Source organism: Pyrus communis, chromosome 8, assembly GCF_963583255.1.
Source record: "Pyrus communis chromosome 8, drPyrComm1.1, whole genome shotgun sequence".
Classification (NCBI taxonomy): Eukaryota; Viridiplantae; Streptophyta; class Magnoliopsida; order Rosales; family Rosaceae; genus Pyrus; species Pyrus communis.
Genome location: NC_084810.1, coordinates 1623385 through 1644406, shown reverse-complemented (window position 1 = coordinate 1644406; position 21022 = coordinate 1623385). Strand labels below are relative to the sequence as shown.

Genomic DNA, 21022 nt, shown 5'->3' with positions numbered 1-21022 from the left:
GATGTCGTGAATGCCCAACTTGCTTAGTGAGTTGTGAAATATTGTACTTGTGACTGCTTTGGTGGGTATGTCTGCTAATTGATCTTCAGATTTTACGAATGGAACTTCAATGAGTCTTGCCTCAAGTTTTTATTTAATAAAATGTTTATCCACCTCTGATAGGAGCATATTTATGCGACTTTGTTAGCCTATTTCCTTGCATTTACTTAGCTAGTTTCTATTTATTATAGTGATTTAAGCTATTTTCATGTGTTTGTAGGTTCAATTGGCTAAAGTGGCAAGAAAAGACAATTTGGAGCATTTTAGAGCAGTTTTGGGCTTGGAATGGATAACACATGCATGGAGCAAGATGGATGGATGAAATTGAAGTTCAAGAAGGGCTAAGAATATGCTAAAGAGATGGAAGAATTAATTCAAGACAAAGAAGATATGAAGCTCAGCAAGAAAGAAGGAAACATAAGTCAAATTACCTTATTTTGTCTTAGCTCAATCCTAATATTTCACTACTTAAGTTCCAGCTGCAAGGAGGATCCCTAATTATATTAGGACATTTAAATAAATGATTCTAGCAGGCCTAATCCAACTCCTAAAGGGAGCCGCACCATTTCCTTCTAGAAAACCCATTCCCTTACCGTGCAAGGCATTTCTTTTTCCCTCTAGGTCCTGCCGCATATCCCTTTCCGTTTTCCTCTTGGATTCTGACATTTATTTACCCTTTGCCCTTGAGGATTTGGAGTGCAAATCTTTCCCAAAATTAATTTATTAATGCCTTGCCTTTTCGCTTTATTTTTATATGTTTCTGCCGCACAAAAGACTCATTCATTCATCCATTCAGCCATCCTTCACCACAATTTACACCAATCATCCACAATAACCTAATTTCATACAAAAACACCTTGTGCCGCAACCTTGCAAGGAGAAAAGGAGAGGAGATCCTTGGAGTCGTGCCTGCCATTCAAGTTTGGATTGTTGGAACGTTTCTAGGCGTATTCAATCTTTTGTTTTCAATGTTTAACTTTAATTATCTTTGTTTGATTGTGAACATGAGGAGCGAAACTCGTTTTGGCTAGAGGAGAATTCAAAGCCATGAGCATATATGTGATATGAATTGATTTCATCCAATTATTGTTTCGTAAAACATGAATGTGATTTGCTTAACTGCTTGATTGATAACTTATTCTTGCATGTTGATTGAGGGTGCACACTTAGTTTGCAGGCATGAATTTGATGCTAAAATATAAGGGATTTTCACCTAATCGTTATGAACTTATATTTGCAAGTAGTGGAGGTTGCTAGTCACGATCGTGTTAAGTAAATCCATGGCAGGAGTATCATGCTTTTCATAGTTACGAATGCCTTGTCAATGCTGATGATTTCCATAGAACTTAATGATCTTTGATATGTATCTCTATCATGCTGTTCATATAGAGAACTTGATAAAATAATTTGATTGTGTTGCTGAGTCCAATTCAATGAAATTAGGGAAATGTAAGAGTTAATTAGTGTTGTTCACGATTAATTTGGGGCATTGTCATTCATGCTTATTGGAATAATAATTGGAAATCGATTTGTATGCATATTTGTCATGTGTGGAGAAGAACCCTCTAGTTAGCCTATCACCCATTAAAACACCCAATTTCGTCCAAAGTTGTTTAGAGTCTTTGAATCTGTCTGTTTAAGCTTTAAATTCGTCAAAACCAATCCCCCCTTTAATATTTCGTGTTTACTTAGTTAGAACTTGTTTAAATTTGTTTCCTTTAGTGTTTTGAGTCAAAGTCATATCAAAATTCATCCAAAATCACCCTTAGTTTATGTTTTGAGTCAATTTGCTTGTTTTGTGTTGTTTTGAGTCATTCTAGTTTTCTGTTTTGAGTCATTAGAGTCTAGTTTTTTTGTTTTTGGTTTGATCATGTTGAACCAGATTGTGAGCAATGTCAATCAGAGCCTTGTTGTCACAATGTAGACGCATATCATGCTTGGGTCTAAATCCCAAATCTCTTAGTAAATTCCTCACCCAAAGCAGTTCACATACTCCATGTGCCATGCTCCGGTATTTTGCTTCAGCACTTGATCTAGCAACGACCTTTTGTTTCTTACTATGCCAAGAGACTAGATTTCCTTCAACAATAACAATATCCTGATGTTGATCGTCTGTTAGTTACATCACCAGCCAGTAGCATCAGTGTAGCCTTTAACATCCAGATGATCATGTTTTGAAAACATTAATCATTTCCTAGGAGTTGACTTTAAATGTCTCAAGATACGGTTTACAGCATCCATGTGTGTTTCGCTTGGTGCATGCATAAACTAGCTCACTATGCTAATTGCATATGCTATATTTGGTCTAGTATGTGCAAGATATATTAGTTTACCAACAAGTCGCTAATATCTCTCTTTGTTGGTAGGTATCTGATTAGGATATTCACCAAGGTTGCGATTTAACTCAATTGGGGTATCTATTGGTTTGCATGATAACATCCCGATTTCCATCAAAATATCAAGAACATATTTCCGTTGTGATACAAATATTCCTTGTTGTGAGCGGGCCACCTCAATGCCCAAGAAATACTTTAAGGCACCGAGATCTTTCATCTCAAATTCACTTGCTATATACTTTTGTAGTGCTGTCTTCTCTTTTGGATCATTTCCTGTAACCACCATGTCATCCAAGAGCAGTAATTTTACCTTTCTTATGCTTTAAGAAAAGAGTATGATCTGAGTTGCTTTGCTTGTATCAGAAAATTTTTATCGACTTGGTAAATCTCCCAAACCAAGCTCTCGGTGATTGCTTTAAACCATACAACGACTTTTTTAGTTTACAAACGTTGTTGGTCTGATTGGGATCCAACTTGCGTCCTGGGGGAAATCCCATGTAAACTTCTTCTTCTAAATCTCCATGCAGGAAAACATTTTTGACATCTAACTGTTGCAAAGGCCAGTCAAGGTGTACTGCTAGGGATAAGAGTACACGAATAGTGCTGATCTTAGCTACATGGGCAAAAGTCTCTCCGTTGTCAATGTCGTATGTTTGCGTGTAGCCTTTTGCTACTAATCTTGCTTTGTATCGCTCAATAGTGCCATTTGCATTGAATTTTACAGTGTATATCCACCTACAACCAATTGCTATCTTCCCATTGGGTAGGTTAGTTAACTCCCAACTAGAATTTTTCTGGAGTGCCTCCATTTCTTCATTCATTGCACGAGTCCACCTGGGATCATTCATAGCATCCTCTACACTAAAAGGAATAGATACAATGGATAATTGATTTACAAATGCCTCACATGATGTAGATAGCTTATGGAAGGACACATGGTTAACAGTTGGGTATATAACCTTGGCTCTAGGATCAGGATCATATAACTGTTTAGGAATCCCTCAAGATTTTCGAGGGGGAAGTTGATATTTAGTGGACTCAATTTGACATGACTTGGGTATGATCTCATTAGAAATAGAATTAGATTGATCAATTACCTGTTGATTGTGTTCAGGGGCTGATTAATCGTGTGGTATTGTCGAAAAAGGCAATTGCAAGCATTCTGGACTTAATGTTGCTGGATGTACTTCTGTGTCTATTGTTGGAGTCGATGATTCTATTTCTACTTGCATCGTTTGATTACAGTCGTCTGCTGACTTATCAACATTTTTCTCAGTTTCTGAAATTTCTACAACAATTTAATGTTGCTAATGTCTTGGGTATCCTCTTCAAACATATTATTCTCCCCTGAAAGGAATACTCAGTGTCTCCCATTGAAAAATATGTTTCTCCCTCTTGAAACTGGACATCCGCAGTGATATACAAAGTTTGGGTAGAAGGATGAAAACATTTGTGTCCCTTTTTTGTATCAGAATAACCCAAGAATACACAATGGAGGGCACATGGATCAAACTTCCCTCGTTGATGTGGATAAACCTGTACATAAGCCACACACCCTAAGACACGTGGTTCTAAGGTTGGGATAGATGGAGTGGTGAGAAGGTGGTTAAGTGGTTGGAATGGTGTTTGATATTGGAGAGTGCTGGATGGTGTCTGATTTATGAGATATGTTGCCCTAAAACTTATGATGCATGTTGGCACCATATAAAGATGCACGAACCACTTCTAAGAGATGTCGATTCTTCCTTTCTGCTACACCGTTTTATTAAGGTGTATAGGCACATATGGTTTGATGAACAATACCATGCTCTTGCAAATAGTTATGTAAAGCATGATTGACATATTCTCCTCCACTATCAGACCTGAGTGTCTGAATTTTCTTGTCAAACTAAGTTGCAACATATTGATGAAAAATATTGAACTTGGTAGGAACTTCACTCTTGTGCTTCATGGGAAACACCCAGGTCATTCTAGTACAATCATCTATAAATGTCACAAACCATCTAAAGCAAGAAGTGGTAGGAATTCTGGCAGGACCCCAAACGTCAGAATGAACAACCATGAATGGCACAAAACTTTTATTTAATCTTAATGGATAAGAAACACGATGACTTTTGGCCAAAATGAAAATTTCGCAATGAAAATCGGATTCTTTGAAATGGGAAAAAAGTTCAGGAAATAAAAGTTTAAGATAACCAAATGAGGGCTGTCCTAATCGTCTATGCCATAACCAAATCTTCTTCATTCGGGTTGATTCGTCTCTGCTTACATGATGTACTTGACTCAATCTATTGTTGCATTCTTCTATTAAGTCCAAATAATATAGTTTGCCCCTTCTAGTACCACAACCAATCACGGCCCTGGTGAGCAGATCCTGGAAAAGACAATATAGTGGCCAAAAAGAAACAGAGCAATTAAGGGAGTCAATAATTTGAGAAATAGATCAAAGATCGTAATCTAGGGATGGTACAACCAAGACATGATCAAGATTGAGTGAGGAAGTTAGTGAAAGAGATCCCTCTTCGGTAACCGGAGAGATTGAACCATTGGCACTGGTAATAAATGTCTGGTTAGCATCATACGTCATGTGATCTGTGGCACCTATATCAATAATCCGCGATCTATTACAAGTATTAGCGGATGTAGAATTAGATATACCTGAGGTGTTCAAGGCTTTTGGGACATGGTCAGATGAGCTAACATCTTGAGAAGACTCAAAGGTGGTGAATGATGCTCTGCTGGATTCCTTCTTTCATCCTTTGTGAACCCATCCTTCTGGATAGCCAATAATCTCGTAATAGCCTTGAATAGTATGATTTTTCAATCCGCATTTGCTGCATGGTCGATTACGAAATCGATTAGCTGTTGAGGAGCTTATGTTTTGAAGTCGAGGTCCTTGTGGAGATCGAGAATTTGTGGTAAAGAGCACAGTAGCTTCAGGAATGGTGGCACTTTCTGACATGGTTCCTTGTCGGTTGCTTTCACGTTTGACATGAGAGTAGGCTCCTTCAAGACCAGGTTTGGGCTCCATCCTCAAAATCTCACCACGAATTTGATCAAACTTGCTGTCTAATCCTGCAAGAAAAATATAGACTCGAAGTCACTCGATTTCTTGTTGCCTTGATGATATATCATCTGGGTCCTTCATGCTAGTGGGACTAAATTGATCAAGTTCTTGAAAAAATCTCAGTGAGATTGCTGTAATAGTTAGCAATAGGAGCTCCATTTTGCTTCATGGTGAATGACCTTTTATGGCATCCCATACCTGCATGGCGGTGTCGTAACGGATGAACCGCTTCATTTGATTGGGCGTCATAGCATCAAATAACTAATACCATCTCAGAAATCATGGGTTTGTGGGTCAATTTTCTTGTTTCATTGTATTACATTGGCTCCGTAAGGAGCTCTTTATATTACAAACCATACAACTAATATCTAATACCATTAGAGTGCATTTTTGCTCACCACCATTTAGTGTGGTGTATGCTCACCACCCCATTTATCACCGTTAGATAGTTTGAATTTTGAGATTTGTGCTTGTCCACTATACGAATCTCGAAATTCAAACTCATCTAACGGTGATAAATGAGATGGTGAGCATACACCACACTAAATGGTGGTTAGCAAAAATGCTCCCAATACCATTAACTACATGGTCCCACCTCACTTGACAACATTTAATGTGAGGAGTAATTAACATGGACAATAGCAGCTCTAGCAGCTCTTGTTGACATAACCCTCATAAAACGGAGAGCCATGTTGGCTTGGTGTCGCCCTTTATAGTTTTGGATACTACCGATTCCATATCCTCTCTACATAAATGTGAATTATACGAAAGAATAAACAGAAACGTGACTCCATTAAATCACCGATAAGTACTAAAAGAGAAGGGTTCCCATCGAAAACAAAAAACGGAGAATGGTTACACAGACGGGAATGGGGAGAACTAGCCAAGACACCGGGAGGAAAGATAACGAACAGAGAAGAGAGACACTAAGAACTGCTATGCTCTTTCACCATTGTCTGAAGATGAACTGCCTGATAACATCATGCCTCCCCTAGCGCTTTCTTGATATCGGCCTGTGCCAAAGATAAGTTTTAAGTCATGATCAGAGTAATGCTTCCCCGTGAATACACAGAGAGAGAGAGAGAGAGAGAGAGAGAGAGAGAGAGAGAGTACCTCAATGCTCAAGGGGGAGGTGGTTGGGGCGTACCGTTCAATTACATGTCCATCCTTGTCAACTAAGAACTTGGTGAAGTTCCACTTTATGCTATTCCCCAGAAATCCAGATTTACTTGCTTTGAGGAATTTGTACACAGGTTCTGTATCCGGCCCATTGACACGTACCTACATACAGAAAGGAGTACGGAATTTCTCTTAAAATAAGATACACTGCTCGGTGCTCAGACAGCAATCAACTGGATTAACACTCATTACGGAGATAGCATGAAGATAAGATAAGAGTATCTTAAACTGATTGTGAGACATCAACAGTCAATTAGCTTGTTTGATTTCATGGTTTGTTTCCTGTCAAGGGTTGTACTTAACTTTTGCACTCAGCTTGAAGCGCATCATCTTAGGAATCGAGAAGTGAAAGGTTTCCGAGTTCCACAGAAAAAGAAAATTGTTTCAGAGGTTGTGAGCTTGAAGGGTGGCAAGGTTTGTTGTTTGTTTTTGTTTTCTAAAACATGTTTTAGTGGGGAAGGAACCCCATAATCTTATGAGCAGAGGATAGCATTAGGCTTAGCCAGCCCCTGCAGCCCGGCCTACGACTTATGTGAAAAGGCCGAATTTACTTGGGATTTCCTTTTCTCAGAAATCAAAACAAACGAGGATTGGTATCCAGCAAGAGTAAGAGAATTCTATATCAGTATCAAGTTGTTGATCATGCCTTCCTCGAAAAGCTGTTTGAGAGAAAACGTTCTCTAACAGCTCGGGATAAATAGGCAGAAGGTAGCACTGAGCAGTATTTTTCTGTCCAGAATTTCAACATGGAAGAGCGATTAATGCCAAAATCCATGAGCCACTAATAATATCACATCAGTGGTCGTCTTTTTCAAAGATCAGAACAGTACAAGCACCTTATACGGTTAAGATAATCTGATTGATTAGCAGATAGTAATGGGGTAAAAGTTACTCAGTTACCTTCTTGAATATTGGATATTCAGCCTTGTATCTTGTACATGCAAATTGTTCAGCATCCTGACTTGTCCCGGGCTCTTGCTTTAGAAACTGATTGCACGGAAATGCCAAGATCTCAAAACCTGCAATCACTCATGTCCAAACCAAATCAAAGACAAAACTAAACAAATATTCGCTCGATGTCTCAACGAGCAGATGGCATCACCTGAACTTAGAAGTACAAGGGTAGAATGGCGAGGGATAAATCACATGAACAATTTCAATACAAGGATTTCTACAAGAACTTGGAAACCAGCAACACAAACAAAATATAACATTTGGATTACAAAACAGAAATAAAACCCAGAACCTCATTCAAGAATTACAGCTACGTCCCAGAAACTCAATTCTAAAATGATACAACAACAAGAACAAAGCTTATCCCACTAAGTGGGGCCGGCTGTATGAATCCTAGAACGCCACTGCACTCGGTTTTGCACTCAATTCTAAAATGACAATCCCAACAATTTCGATAAACGGATTTCACACCAGAAGTTGGAAATTAGCAATGAAATCATAACATTTGGTTTATGGAAAATGAAAACAAAACACAGAGTTTCTAAATGGGATAATATCATTTACTATTTAACCATAACTCAAACTCAATTCTGAATAACAGGTTCATACATATGGAGCTGCAGCAGTGAAAAAAAGTAATTAAATAGGAAAAAAAATTAACCTTTCTCTTTGTATTTGCTGTAAATCTCAGTCAACTGGGTATAATTCGTATCAGTAAACCCACTGAATAACAAAAATACAAGAATTAATCAATAGAAATTAAACCAAATGTAAAAATATAATAAAAAAGTACAGGAAAAAAGTGGAAGAAGAAGAACCATTTGGAAGCAACGTTGACGACGAGGACGACCTTCCCCTTGTAAACGCTGAGGTCCACCTCCTTCCCTCTGCTATCCTGCCACCACCACCCAAAGAAAATTCAGAAAGAACACAAAAAACCAAACTTTATCAAGATTTTCTGAACCAAATAATATACTTGGAGAAGAAAAGCCACCATCTTTGAGATGGGTTTTCTACCTTCACTGTGAATTCATGGATGGATTGCTCAGAGACAGATTGGAAGCCACCCATTTTCTCTGTTTCTCTCTCTAGACTCCCTGTTTCTCTCTCCAGATGACTTTACAAGGAAAAACAGTAAACTGAGAAACTGTGGGAGGAAGGAGGAGGAGGAAAGGGTTGGACAGTTGGTCATCAATCAATCCCATGGCAGACAAGAGTTTCTAAAGTTTCTAAATTTAGAGGCAATTGGGTTTAAATTTTCAGTTTCCAGTTTCTTGTTGAGTGATGAATCATTGAGGCGTCTGTTTGCTGGCCCAGCCAGTAATGCGTTGTCTTTCTACAATTCCAGTTCTAACCGGTTTCTCTTCTCTACGGGTCAACTCCTACTCATGTCATGAGTGTAATAAAGCGTTTCAGTTATTTAAAAGCATTTATAGCTCGTTTAAAGTGTTTTTTTTGTAAGAATTGTCTTGACTGGTAATATTTTTGAAGTTCTTTGATTAGGAAAATTGATTTTTATTTTTTTAAATGTTGAATTTTATTAAAAATTGGGCAACTAATCAAAACTAAATATAGATTATATGTAAATCAAATATCAATTATTAACGACACATGATCAAACATCGACGACATACTAAAAATCAATAATTTTAACAATTGAGATTTAAAAACTGATTTGATAAAAATATTCAGAAAATGTTTTTATTAGTAACAAGCATTTTTAAAATTTATTTTGTCAAACGCATTCAGAAACGTTAACCCTTCCCCAAGAAATCACAAACCCTTATTTTGAAACCAGTTTGGTATCTTATATTTGCATATCTACCCAACAAAGAACTAGTCTTTTTCTTCATTTTTAAAGACAACAGGGCATGAGACCTAAAAAGAAAAACAGCTCACGTACGTTGGTGAGGGTCACGCTTTGAACAAAGTAATTGAGAATTAAAGCCGCATTCACTTGCATGATTGAGATTCTCAACAACTTCCCTCATCAATCACACCAAAAATTGTTAATTAAGAGCTCGTTTGGAAATGTTTTTAAAATAACTGAATACGTTTTTAGAAAAAATGTTTTTAAGTTCCAAAAGCACTTAAAGGATTTCCTACAAGAAGCACCAATTATGCACTTCTCGTAGGAAGCTTCAAGTGTTCTTTTTTCAGGATTCACTTGCATGTCTACGAATGATTGATTCTAAAAACATTTTCATTAAAAACGCCTTTAATAATTTTAAAAGAACTTTCAAATGAACCCTAAACTACTCTAAATTGAAAACCTGGTGCAAACTTAGGGTGATGGGGGAGGTTTTCAAACCAGACTAGGATTCTCTGCCCTTTTTCCATTCCCTTCCATCCCCTCCTCTCACATTCTCTATTTTGTCCATCACTTTCTATAAAAAATTAATAAAGTTGTTGACGTAACTTAACCGTAACCGTTCAAATAAGAAGGGAGGGAATGGGAGGGAAAAAAAGAGAGGAGAATCCTTCTCCTTTCGAACCCGGGTGGCGTGAGCTTAAATGAAGGCTCCAACAGCAAGGGCAATCAACCACACGCAAACATACAAAGTCACTTCAAGCTTTCTAATTGTTACATCATTTTGGTACTTGTATAAAAAGAACAATGGAGCACATAAAAGTTACTCCGAACCGACGAGTTTATGGGAACAAATGTCACAAAATTCCTATGAAGAGCCTTCAAGAAATAAATTACTCTAAAAATTTTGAGATAAAATTGGCTAAAAAAGAGAGGATAGAAATGATACAATGCCAACCCTAGAGTTAGTCACTGACGGCCTCTCATCAATTCAATCGTCTCTGCAAATGATCGTCTTCCCTGATCTGCGTTTGCAGGAGGAAGGATGATAGAATTACATATATACAAGACCGAAAGCATAATATTCCAACGCTCGGTCTGTGGTGCCTTGTAGCCTCCTCCTCTTTCTAAACGTCCGTGCCTCGCGGTGTCAGGATGACTGACGCTCTTGAATAAGCGGGGCAGGAGCAAGATCAAAAATGGATCATTACCTAAAATTCATGAACCGTTATAGAATTAGCATGAGTGTTTAGTGTTAACTAACAACTATTAGAAAAGGGTAAATTAAAGTACATTGTAGCTGCAACACACCAGTCCTGACGACAATTTGCTACATTTCGGTCATCTTGGCCGCCAATAGCTTGGACCTGAAGCATAAACAAGAGTCGCTTAGCCTACGATTTTAATGTCCCTATATATTATCATGAAAATCTAAAGCAGCAATTTTTCATGAACACGAATATATTAGGGGAGAATTTTCTCCCGGCACAAAGCGAGTTATTACAGAAAATTCACACCTCTGCCTGTGACGGGTATGGGACCTTCAAAAGGTGGTCTAAAGGGCAAAGAGTCTCTGTGGCTCATCGAGCGGGGAGGATATCTCCAACCTTGGCCAGGTCCTCTTGTTGTTTCACATGGAGGGCCAGAATATGGGTCGGTTCCATAAGAAGTTTTGCCTTTATCAGGATATCGAGGACCTATTGCAAAAAGAGGGCCAACAATTCTGAAATCAAAATATTGCAATTAAATACAGAGCGTTGCTATCATAAAATTATTTGTACTCTAAAAACTTACCTGAAAAAGAATGTGAATGAAATCTCCAGCTATCGCGGGGCTCATACGGGCCAGGTTTCATTCTTTCATGGTTATTGTAACAGTTTTCCCTGTCCCCATAGTCAAATCTGTTGTGATGATAAGGAGGCGGAGCCTCGCGTCGAGGCTTTACCTGTTGGTCTCCTTGAACATAAGAGAACTGGCTGGATGGTGGAGCACAAGGTGGTCGTAAAGGGTAACCTTTATTGTGGAAGGTAGCACCATCAGAGTGCGGCACATTTCTATCTGAATATGTAGGAAAACTACTATAAGAGCACGATGTAGAATCAGGCATCTGTCTCTGATGATCTCTGCATTCAGAGGCACAATAATGCATGGCATCGGGAATTGTTTGGTTGACTCTTGGTGCATTCAACTGCTGAGGTGGAGGTTGAACTCTGTTGTCATGCACATTCTGCAAATGCACATCCAAAAGTTAGAAGAAAAGCAATATCATGACAATTTTTATACAGATTTAAAGAAAACAAGAGAAGTCAAGCAAATACGCACATGTGTGACAGTGTAGAACTTTGAATCAACACCACTCATATAGGCATCAGGCATAGCGCATGGAGGATGGATCACATGAGGTGGAGACAGTGGTGGTGGAGGCGGCGGAGGCGGTGGAGGCGGAGGAGAAGATGGTAGTGGAGGAGATGACGGTGGCACATCTCGAGGTAATGGAGGGGCAAGGGACGGTTGATAATTCTGTTCAAACTGATTATGCGAAGCCTGCACACCATTGGCTCCAGCAACACCACAAGATGAACTCATGTCAACATCACAAGAAGGTGCCACATCCTCCATTTCAAGCTCTCCATCCACATCTTCCAAGATATGCCTATGTCTTTCAGTGGCAGGTGTGGTTTCTTGTTCTTCATGGGCCTGAGGATTGTGCTCAGGAGTGACAGCCTCGAAACTTTCCCCATCAGAATCACATCCATCATCTTCATCCTTGAGCATACGGGGCATACAAAATCCAGGAAGTTGAAAACTTGAATTGCTGTAGCAAAAAAAAGAACTCAATAAACAATTTGATATGAGAATATGAGAAAATCTAGTAGTAAGGTCCAGCCAATTCAAACCTTCCATATTCGTCAACAAGCATACCCTCCATTTCTCTAAGAGGATCATCCAAAGACCTTTCCGTTCTCGCAGAGCGCCTGCCATATGCACCAGAAGAAGACACACCATGAGTATCTAGTTCTCGCATATGGCGATGAATTATGGACTCTGGAACAATCCTTCTCTCTGACCAAAGTTTCAAAACCTTATACAAAAGAAGAGAAACAGGCAAGGCATTTAGCACAACGCATATGACATTATAAGGTCCAAAATTTACGGAATATTAAGCAATAATGAAGAGTGGGCAAGAGGATGCTATTACAACATGCTATTAATGGGAAACAAAAAAAAAAAAAACCCTAAAAGGAAAAGTACTTGGCTTACCTTTAAACACTGTCTACGATTTTCAAGTGCAGAACTTCCAGGAGGAGCAGCAGCTGACAATAACCGTGGCAGGATTGCTTGGATTGCAGAAGGGTACATACCACAGCCATCACCTGTTATTCAAAATCAATATCAAGACAACGAAATCCAACACATAGTATATTCGTAATTCCCTTAATTCTATTTGTGCGAGAGGATTAGCTATGATAAACAAAATAGATGTATTACCCTTCAACCCTCGGGTGCATTGAGCAATTGAATCCACCAGGAAGAATAAGTCCACCCTTCGGTGTAAGCTTGACTCAGTTTCCAAATAATGGGCAAGAATTTCCAAGACCTGAGTTTTAAATAAGAGAAATTATAAATGGATGCATATTTTTCCTCCGCCAATATTTCAACATTATTTTAAGTACAACAAGAAATAGCCAAAAGAAGTTTTATGTATCCTATACAACTACAAGGAGTGATGTTCCTGGTCTCCATCTAATCATCAAGAAAGCATTCATATACAACTACAACGACGAGTTATTACCGGTCTCCACTTAGTTATCGTGAAAGCATTCATATATCTAAAATGTTATACAAAAATTTGACATGGAAAATTGAACTTAAAAAAGAAAGCCCGGTGGGGAAATAAGGTACAATGTTTTGAACCTACGTTAGAGATTAGATTTCACCTACCTTAGCAGCTACACCAAGCTTTCCACAGTCCATAGCAACACGAGTTGCTCGACCAATGCTCTCCTTGGTCCTTGTCAATGTTCCAAGCATTGTCTCAAATGATAAGAGGGTTGCATGTACTTCTGCATACCTGCCCACAGATTTTGGTCTTTGACTAACAACTGATTCAGACTTTCCGTCCTCACCAAGTATAGTAGATGAAGTTCTCTTGTTCTGCAAATCACCATCTGGACTACAACTGCCATTGTTCTGAAGAATATTACTACCATCTGAAGTCGACATGTGACAGCTTGAGGTATTGGGAGGTGATGCATGTGCGAGAGAATCTCCTCCATCTGTTAGGGATGGACTTGACCGGATACCAGAGGCATTTTTTTCACCCAAGTATTCATTTGGATAGGAAATTGAACTTGGATCATTCTCTGTTTTTTTATTTTCAACCTCTTTCACCACCAAATCAAACCTAAGACAGAAATACAGAGCAATAGAGATTATGAAAAGTACTTGCCTAAAAGTCCATCAGGTAAAGGATAACACTGAGTGCAAAAATCAGTACCAAAACGCCTCTATAATAATGGAAGTAAAAAAAAGAAGATACAAATTAAGAAACAAGGCATTAACTTACAAAATAGGAAAAGGTGGAGGGGACTCGTGAAATATGAACAAGAAACATGAACTATCAAATTCTATGGCAAAACTATACTACTGAACAAAAGCTTACATGTCATTGATTTCTCTAGTATCTTGAACACGGGGTTCCAAAGCCTCAACTTTCTCACTGCAGCCCTCTCCACCATAATGAAGTGGACTAGCCTCGTTTAAAGGTGAAACTTCAGAAATATCATGGATAGTGCCCGATACAAGAGGATTTATGCTCTTCAAAGTATGCTCCGAAGTATCACATTCAATATCAGGATTTTCTGCTTCACAGTGGCTCAATTCATCTTTGTCTTTGCTTTTGTCCTTCGTAGGCAACTCATCAATTGAACTTTCAATAAGCCGAATACCAGCCTCTCCTCTGTCAATATTAGGCGATAAATGCTCTGGACTTCCCATAATGTGACAACCAGAAGCACCACCACTAAGATCTTTACCAGCAACATGGTCTCCAAAATCTGGTGATTCATCAATAGAACATTCATGATTTTGGGTGTTCAGACTCTCAGTTTTTTCATCAGCAACCACTTCCACAACCGATTTAGCATTTTCCTCCAAGACTACAGGATTTAAACTGGTAGATAATCCAGAAGCATCAACCCCTGAAGCATTATTGCCCAAAGAGTCTTCACTCTGCAGTACCAATCCAGTCCCTTTATTATTTTCTACAGTCATAGCAGGGCATGTGCTTGTGGAAGAATGATGACAACCAACAGTAGACGTCTTGGCGACTGAAGATTCATAATTACATCTATCATCTTCAGCAACATTAGCTGACATGGCTTCTAGAGCGCGATGAAGACGCTTAGATGGAGGTAAAACAGCTTCGCCACCAACTGAGCAACCAAATGATTGGTCTTTCTTGGTGTTCCAAAGCTGAGGTCTGTTTCCCAAAATGCGAGTGCAACCTCCAGAAGGTGAAATATTATCCAAAACTTCATTTACCACAGATGAGTCCCTACCAGAAGGACAATTTTCCTCACAATTTGATGATGTGCTGACTGGACCCAGTGGATTGAGTACAACTTCCTTCTGACTTTCTTCAGTGTGTGCAAAGCTATCTACTTCCTCGTGAGCAGAACATGGTTTGCCCATTCGCACCCTGGCTCGTTTCACTAATGGCAGGTGCTCATCTCCATCTTCCTTGGAGGAATTTCCATTCATCTTCCCACAATCATTCTGCATAGTTTGATTACTACTTTGCTTTACCTCCAAAACTGTTTCCTTGTCCACCATAGCAATAGGGTCAGCTGCATCATTAGTAATTCGCTTTCTGTTTGGCTTCCTTTTCTTCTTGATAACGACTGCCTTTATTTGGAGATCAAGTCCTTTGACCAACTCAGCATCGCCATCCAAGAATTTGGCAACAGCCTCTGAGTGTTCACCTTTACAACCAGAATCAATAGCACTGCCTTCATTTAGACTAAATGCGTCAGAATCAACTGTCACAACTTCAGAACCATTATATTCAATACAACCATTTGAAACAAAAGCAGCTGAATTCACATCATCACACTCAGAGGCATCAGGTGATTTCCGTATTCGTTTATTCCTTCTTAGACATCTATCCCGAATTAAATTACCAGATACTTGCCCAGCATTCTTGTCATCATCATCACATGACATTCTTGAGTTGCGTACTCTACGTGATTCCATCCTGGATGAACGTCTCGACCTACGAGCTGGTCCTTCCTTTTTCAGTGAGACACAACTCCGTGATCGCAAGTCTCTTGATCTCTTTCTTGAAGAGTAGGTCACTGGAAGAGGTGCTTCAGTAACCATTGCTGTTGCAGCAGGTTCCTCGATTAAGGCTTCCTTATCGTGCATAGCATCTACTTGTTCAGTTGCTGAAGCATCCTCTACAGAAACACTTGGCTCATTTCTATTTGTTGACTGTGAAGATTTAGAATGTGAATCCAGAATTGCTTCAGGAGCTTCTGACTGATCCTTTGCACCCAAGTTCGACAAAGAGTCCACTGTGTTCCTTCCATTTGCAGTGGATTTGAAGTCATCAACTTGGTCCTCTTTCTTCATTTTATCATAACTATCAATAATCTCTTGGACTGCACGAACAAAATCAGCTCCGTGACGCTTGCCCAGAAGAGACTGTTTCTTCTCATCGGTAAATGCCTCGACGTCTGCAGGGTTGCAGAACGCTCTGCATAACAAAAACACTCAAAAGAATAAGACAAACAGCAAGCTAATACCAAATCGGACTCATAGTGCACAGGTACAGAATGAGTTGGATTAGTTAGGTCAACATCAACACAATCAAAAGGGCATGTGATGCAACATATATTGATATATATTGGTGAGCAACCTTATATTAACCAAGAATGTACTAGTTTATGATATTCACATTTCATTATTGATTGGTTTAGCATTTATTAAGCCTCACAAATTCCATGTTTTTAAGATAATTTCCATAATTTCGATAATCTTTACTAGTATTCCCATTTGTATGTAACCAGAGCATATGGAGTTCTCAGGATCCACAACTTTAAAGGCCAGAATCTGAGCTTACAATCCTTCACCCACAATCCACAAAGCCCTCTGGGATGAAAAAAATATGCACACACGCACAGAAATGCAAGGATACTCCTGTGTACATCCACATGAACAATACAAGTAAAGGGAAAGAAGAGATACTATCCTAGTGTATCAAATATAATTCTATGCAACAAGTAGATAAATTAACTCATCCTTCATCAACAAAGGCTATGGAAACATATTTATGCAAGTCTTGCATGTTACAACACAATTAAGATAGGAACAAATACAGCCAGTATCAAACATGCTTTACAATTTATTACCCGAAGTCCAAGAGTGAACCCTGGATAGAGTATATTACATTCCAGTCTTACCCAAAAGGAACAGCATTCATCCCTAACATCTAACGTAGCTCAACCCACCCAAGTTAAATACCTCTAAACATATATATAGGGAAATGTCCTCTTTCCAGAATGTCCAGCATGTTTGCTGCTAGATTGTCAACAGGGATAATTGATCAGGTTGTTACTTGATTGTGCAATTCAGACTAAAAGTCTTGCAACATAGGATATTTGACAAGAGAACATTACCCTATATATGATATAAATTAAAATAGAAATTCTTCCTCCTTTCAAAAGCTTCACCTCAAAGCAAGGAGAGGAAAAAATAAAAACAATAAGGTCCCAAACAAATCCTCACTTATCACTCTAACAAAGGGTACAGAAAAATCACACCCACCTTACATCATTCAGTGCCAAACAATAAAATTTACTACAGATTTAAAAACCAATCACAAACTAACAAGCATTCATTATGGAAAACATCTTGCCCTATTACCATCATAATGTAATAATTACTAGCAGATTCGTTATGTTATTTTTATTTCAAAGGCAGATTTTTCCAAGCATAATTCAAAGGTGTGGACAGCAATTTCAAGTGTGGTCATTGCAAGTTTGCAACTGCTATTCAGCCAATTCTACATGCATATTTCTACATTTGTGGAAAAATATGAAACAGAATGAAATATTCTCAGCGGGAGAACTAAATCCAGGAAGGTAGATTGCACAGTATTTACATGTATCAAAAACAGTTGATGCAATATATACTGGAGTCCATCCAATAAAATATCACAATCAAATCTAGAATTCAACTCACGGCCTCAAACTATTCTCATAGGAACTATGCTACTCAAAACTGACAAGATATACCGTAACCCACAATATCAGTAAACAATAGTCCTCCAAAAGCTTTGTTTTCCCCAATGTGAAACTATTGAATAAAGGTTTCTATCCTTGGAGGGTGAATATGAAACTTTTTCATTTTAGTCCAATAATTGCAAGTTTTACCAACTATTTGTATCATTAGACATAGGGTATAAAAGACAAAGAGACTAGTAAGATTCAGAAACTCTTCAACTTACTGGTGACTAAACCAGTATAAGCAACCCATCTTTGAATTTTGGCATAACAATAAAACCTCAGATCGTGAATTAAACCAACCACTAAATCCATCCCCATTTCTATTGATAAATGTTAAATAATTCTTATTTTAAGGTTTAATTATGATATGAAACCAATTAAATAAACCAACTGAAAACAAGAGAAAGAAACTACATGCTAAAGAAAGTAAGAGAAAAAAATTGAATCAATTAAACCACTTTACGTATCAAGCGTCAGCTTGATTAAATAATTAATTATACTCTTGTCTTTTGCAGAACATTGTTGCTGCATTCAAAGGAATGACGAATTAAAAGTTACTTATTGACCTTGTCACTGTACCTATCCAAATGACCATGTTTTATCCCGACTTAATGGAATAGGATAAGGTCCATAACTAATAACAATAAATCCCAAGTAACAGACAGGTTTTGGCTGTTATTACATGCCATTTTCTAGTGCCATCCCCTTTTATTCAGAGGCAGTCTATAGAAAAATATCCACAACTAGAGTCTAGTACACCATATTCATGTACTACTAATTGAACAAGGAGGACCAAAATGAAGGACAGGCACAATAACAGTGGTAGTGATTTTAAATACACCAAATACATATATACAGTCTCGTCTAGCAACACAAGTTAGGGTACCAATTACCAATTTTAAAAGACAAGAACGATGTAATCAGCTTCATTCTTAAAAACACAGTACAAACATAGTAATCATACCTTACTCAAACAACATGACATCATATTATCATAAAGTACAAAGTTAACTTCCATCAGTCAGTCTGATCTGAAAGGACAGTCATAACCAATCAATTATAGACTTGCACAACAGTGGAAACAACCACCATTGATGTTAGTTAAAGTTAATCAAGAAAGCATTAAGTACTTACATCTGTTGGGTTCCAAAGAAGAAGACTAGTACCTTCTTCCAATCAGCAGAGTAGCCCCACTTCTCCGGTTCACTTACCTGCAATCAGAAACTAAATTGATAAGCACTCGCACTGAACATAAAAACAGACACCATTCTCCGCATTCCCATTTGGAATCACGGAAAGCAAGTCCAGTGACCAAAGCATGCGAAGAACCAAAACCAATGCAAAGGCTACACTTTCATAGCCACTGTGCAGAAGAATCACAGTATATATATAGGATGAAGGGAGCTTCAAACTCCGGATAGTAAATAAATTAACTTTTCCCCAATCTAATTGCAGAAAATTGATGCTAATCATCGAACCCCCATTTCCACATGCATCGAAAAAGAATACAAGACTCCTAATTTCATAAGGATGTACAGAAATCCGAAGCACGTATGCATTTCCTCTTTCAATTAACACTTCCAAATACCAAAAATAAGGAAAAATAACAAAATCCCAAACAATAGAATTGCCAAACCGAAATTTTTACTCAATGAAATTAACCATAGAAATTGAAACTGAAATTTTCAGATCCAGAGAACCACCCATCCAAGAAGTATTCAATACAGTATCAAACTAACTAAGCTTGCACAAAGCACAAAAACCCTAACCAGAGCATATTCATCTACTGGGTAGTCGCCTTACCTCGGCATATGGCATAAATAAAGCGAGAAATAGTTCAATTTTTTTGGAAAAAGACTTACGGTAGCCGGCCAAGCAGGGAAGCCTTTGACTTTAGCAAGAACAAGATCGCCGACCTTCCATTGGCGGCGAGCAGCGGCGGCCTGAGCGGCCTTGCTAGCTCCTTTCCTCCGGCTGGGCGCCATTGAAGAACTACCGCACGCCGCTCCAATCAAATCGGGAAACCGCTATTTGAACTGAAATGACCACACGACGAACTGCGGGACGGCGGCGTGCCGCAATCGCCCAAGGAATTGAACAATCTGGCACTTCGCGGAAAATCTCCGGCGGAGATTCGCAGGCATTGAAGCACGAAGATCGATCGGCAACAGAGAGATAGAAGGAGTGACTCAGTCGAAACCCTAATTCTAGAGAGAGAGGGAGGGACGAGGGGGAGGAGGGAGAAACAGTATGATAGAAGAAAGAGTTTTTATGTGGAAGAAGCGCAAACAGAGAGATGATGAGTTGGCTAGGTGAAGGGGTGACTAATGTGCGCATGGGGTGCGTAGTGTAAGTTTTGTTTTGGGCCTAGTGGTGGAGTGTGCTAACGTACGCTGGGGGACTAAGATTTCGGGTATCGGCAAGCACAGTGACGTGCGCATAACACGTGACTCACCGACTGACAATGTTCTGTTGGAAATGGGCCATGCTTTCCAAGTGTTCTGTTGGAAATGGGCGGACCCGAATATGTATGCATAGAAGGCCCAATACATATTTTTCTTTAAAACAAGTATTCTATTTTTATTTTACGATGAAGCCCTATCACTATGTGTGTAGATATTAGAAAAAATATGGAAAAGAGAGATGCGCGAGAGAGAGAGAGAATGTAATTTTTTTTTTTAAATTACATATATTATGAGGACATATTTGTGAGGTTTGAGAAAAGAAACAGTAAAATTGGTGTGTGCGAAATTATATTACTGCTCATAATTTTATTTTGATGAAAAAGACCAAATAATTTTTCTTACTCTCTTTTAATTGACAATAAAATTTTATTAATCGGCAGTCTAGATTTTGTATTAGCATATAAGAGCTAGTTAGTTATGACCAAATCTTGTACTTATCATAATTCTATGTTAATAATGGAACCGAAGTAAGAAGAATGAACAAAGAGAAGGAGAGGGAGCAAAGAATATATGGGTATTTTCTCACAGTTATTGGTGACTATTTTGTCACCTATATTTGTGATAGTTGGTGACAAATGATGTGACATCCCACATCGCTCAAGGGAGTGATCCTTATATGTATATTCTCATCTCTACCTAGCACAAGGTCTTTTTGGAGCTTATTGGCTTCGGGTTCCATCGGAACTCCGAATTTAAGCGAGTAGCGCGCGAGGTCACTCCTAGGATGGGTGACCCATCGGGAAGTTCTCATGTGAGTTCCCAGAAACAAAACCGTGGTCCGTGAGGGTGTGGTCGAGGCCCAAAGCGGACAATATCATGCTATGGTGGTGGAGCGAGCCCGGGAAGTGGTCCCCCTGGGTCGGGATGTGACAATTTGGTATCAG

General features: G+C 38.7%; 1 protein-coding gene across 1 annotated transcript; it reads right to left on the bottom strand.

Annotated features, from left to right (window-relative positions):
• Positions 1 to 6215: 6215 nt before the first annotated feature.
• LOC137741810 (protein HUA2-LIKE 2-like) lies at positions 6216 to 19966 on the bottom strand. The gene is made up of 17 exons (XM_068481528.1): positions 19536 to 19966; positions 18808 to 18884; positions 14049 to 16142; positions 13328 to 13790; positions 12875 to 12983; positions 12647 to 12759; positions 12283 to 12467; positions 11708 to 12200; positions 11180 to 11612; positions 10903 to 11082; positions 10452 to 10596; positions 8593 to 8692; positions 8394 to 8470; positions 8237 to 8298; positions 7522 to 7640; positions 6556 to 6723; positions 6216 to 6455 (listed from the first exon to the last, which is right to left on the bottom strand). The coding sequence occupies exons 1-17, from the start codon at positions 19656 to 19658 to the stop codon at positions 6423 to 6425; spliced, it is 4974 nt and encodes a 1657-aa protein (XP_068337629.1). The 5' UTR covers positions 19659 to 19966; the 3' UTR covers positions 6216 to 6422.
• Positions 19967 to 21022: the final 1056 nt, after the last annotated feature.

Bases quoted from the DNA above. Each gene is read 5' to 3' on its own strand.
- LOC137741810 (XM_068481528.1), bottom strand. From the start codon at position 19,658: ATGGCGCCCAGCCGGAGGAAAGGAGCTAGCAAGGCCGCTCAGGCCGCC. The intron at 12,984-13,327 runs GTAGGTGAAATC...TTTAAAACTCAG, and splicing joins AGCTTGGTGTAGCTGCTAAG to GTCTTGGAAATTCTTGCCCA. The intron at 12,201-12,282 runs GTTTGAATTGGC...TTTTTGCTACAG, and splicing joins CTTGTTGACGAATATGGAAG to CAATTCAAGTTTTCAACTTC.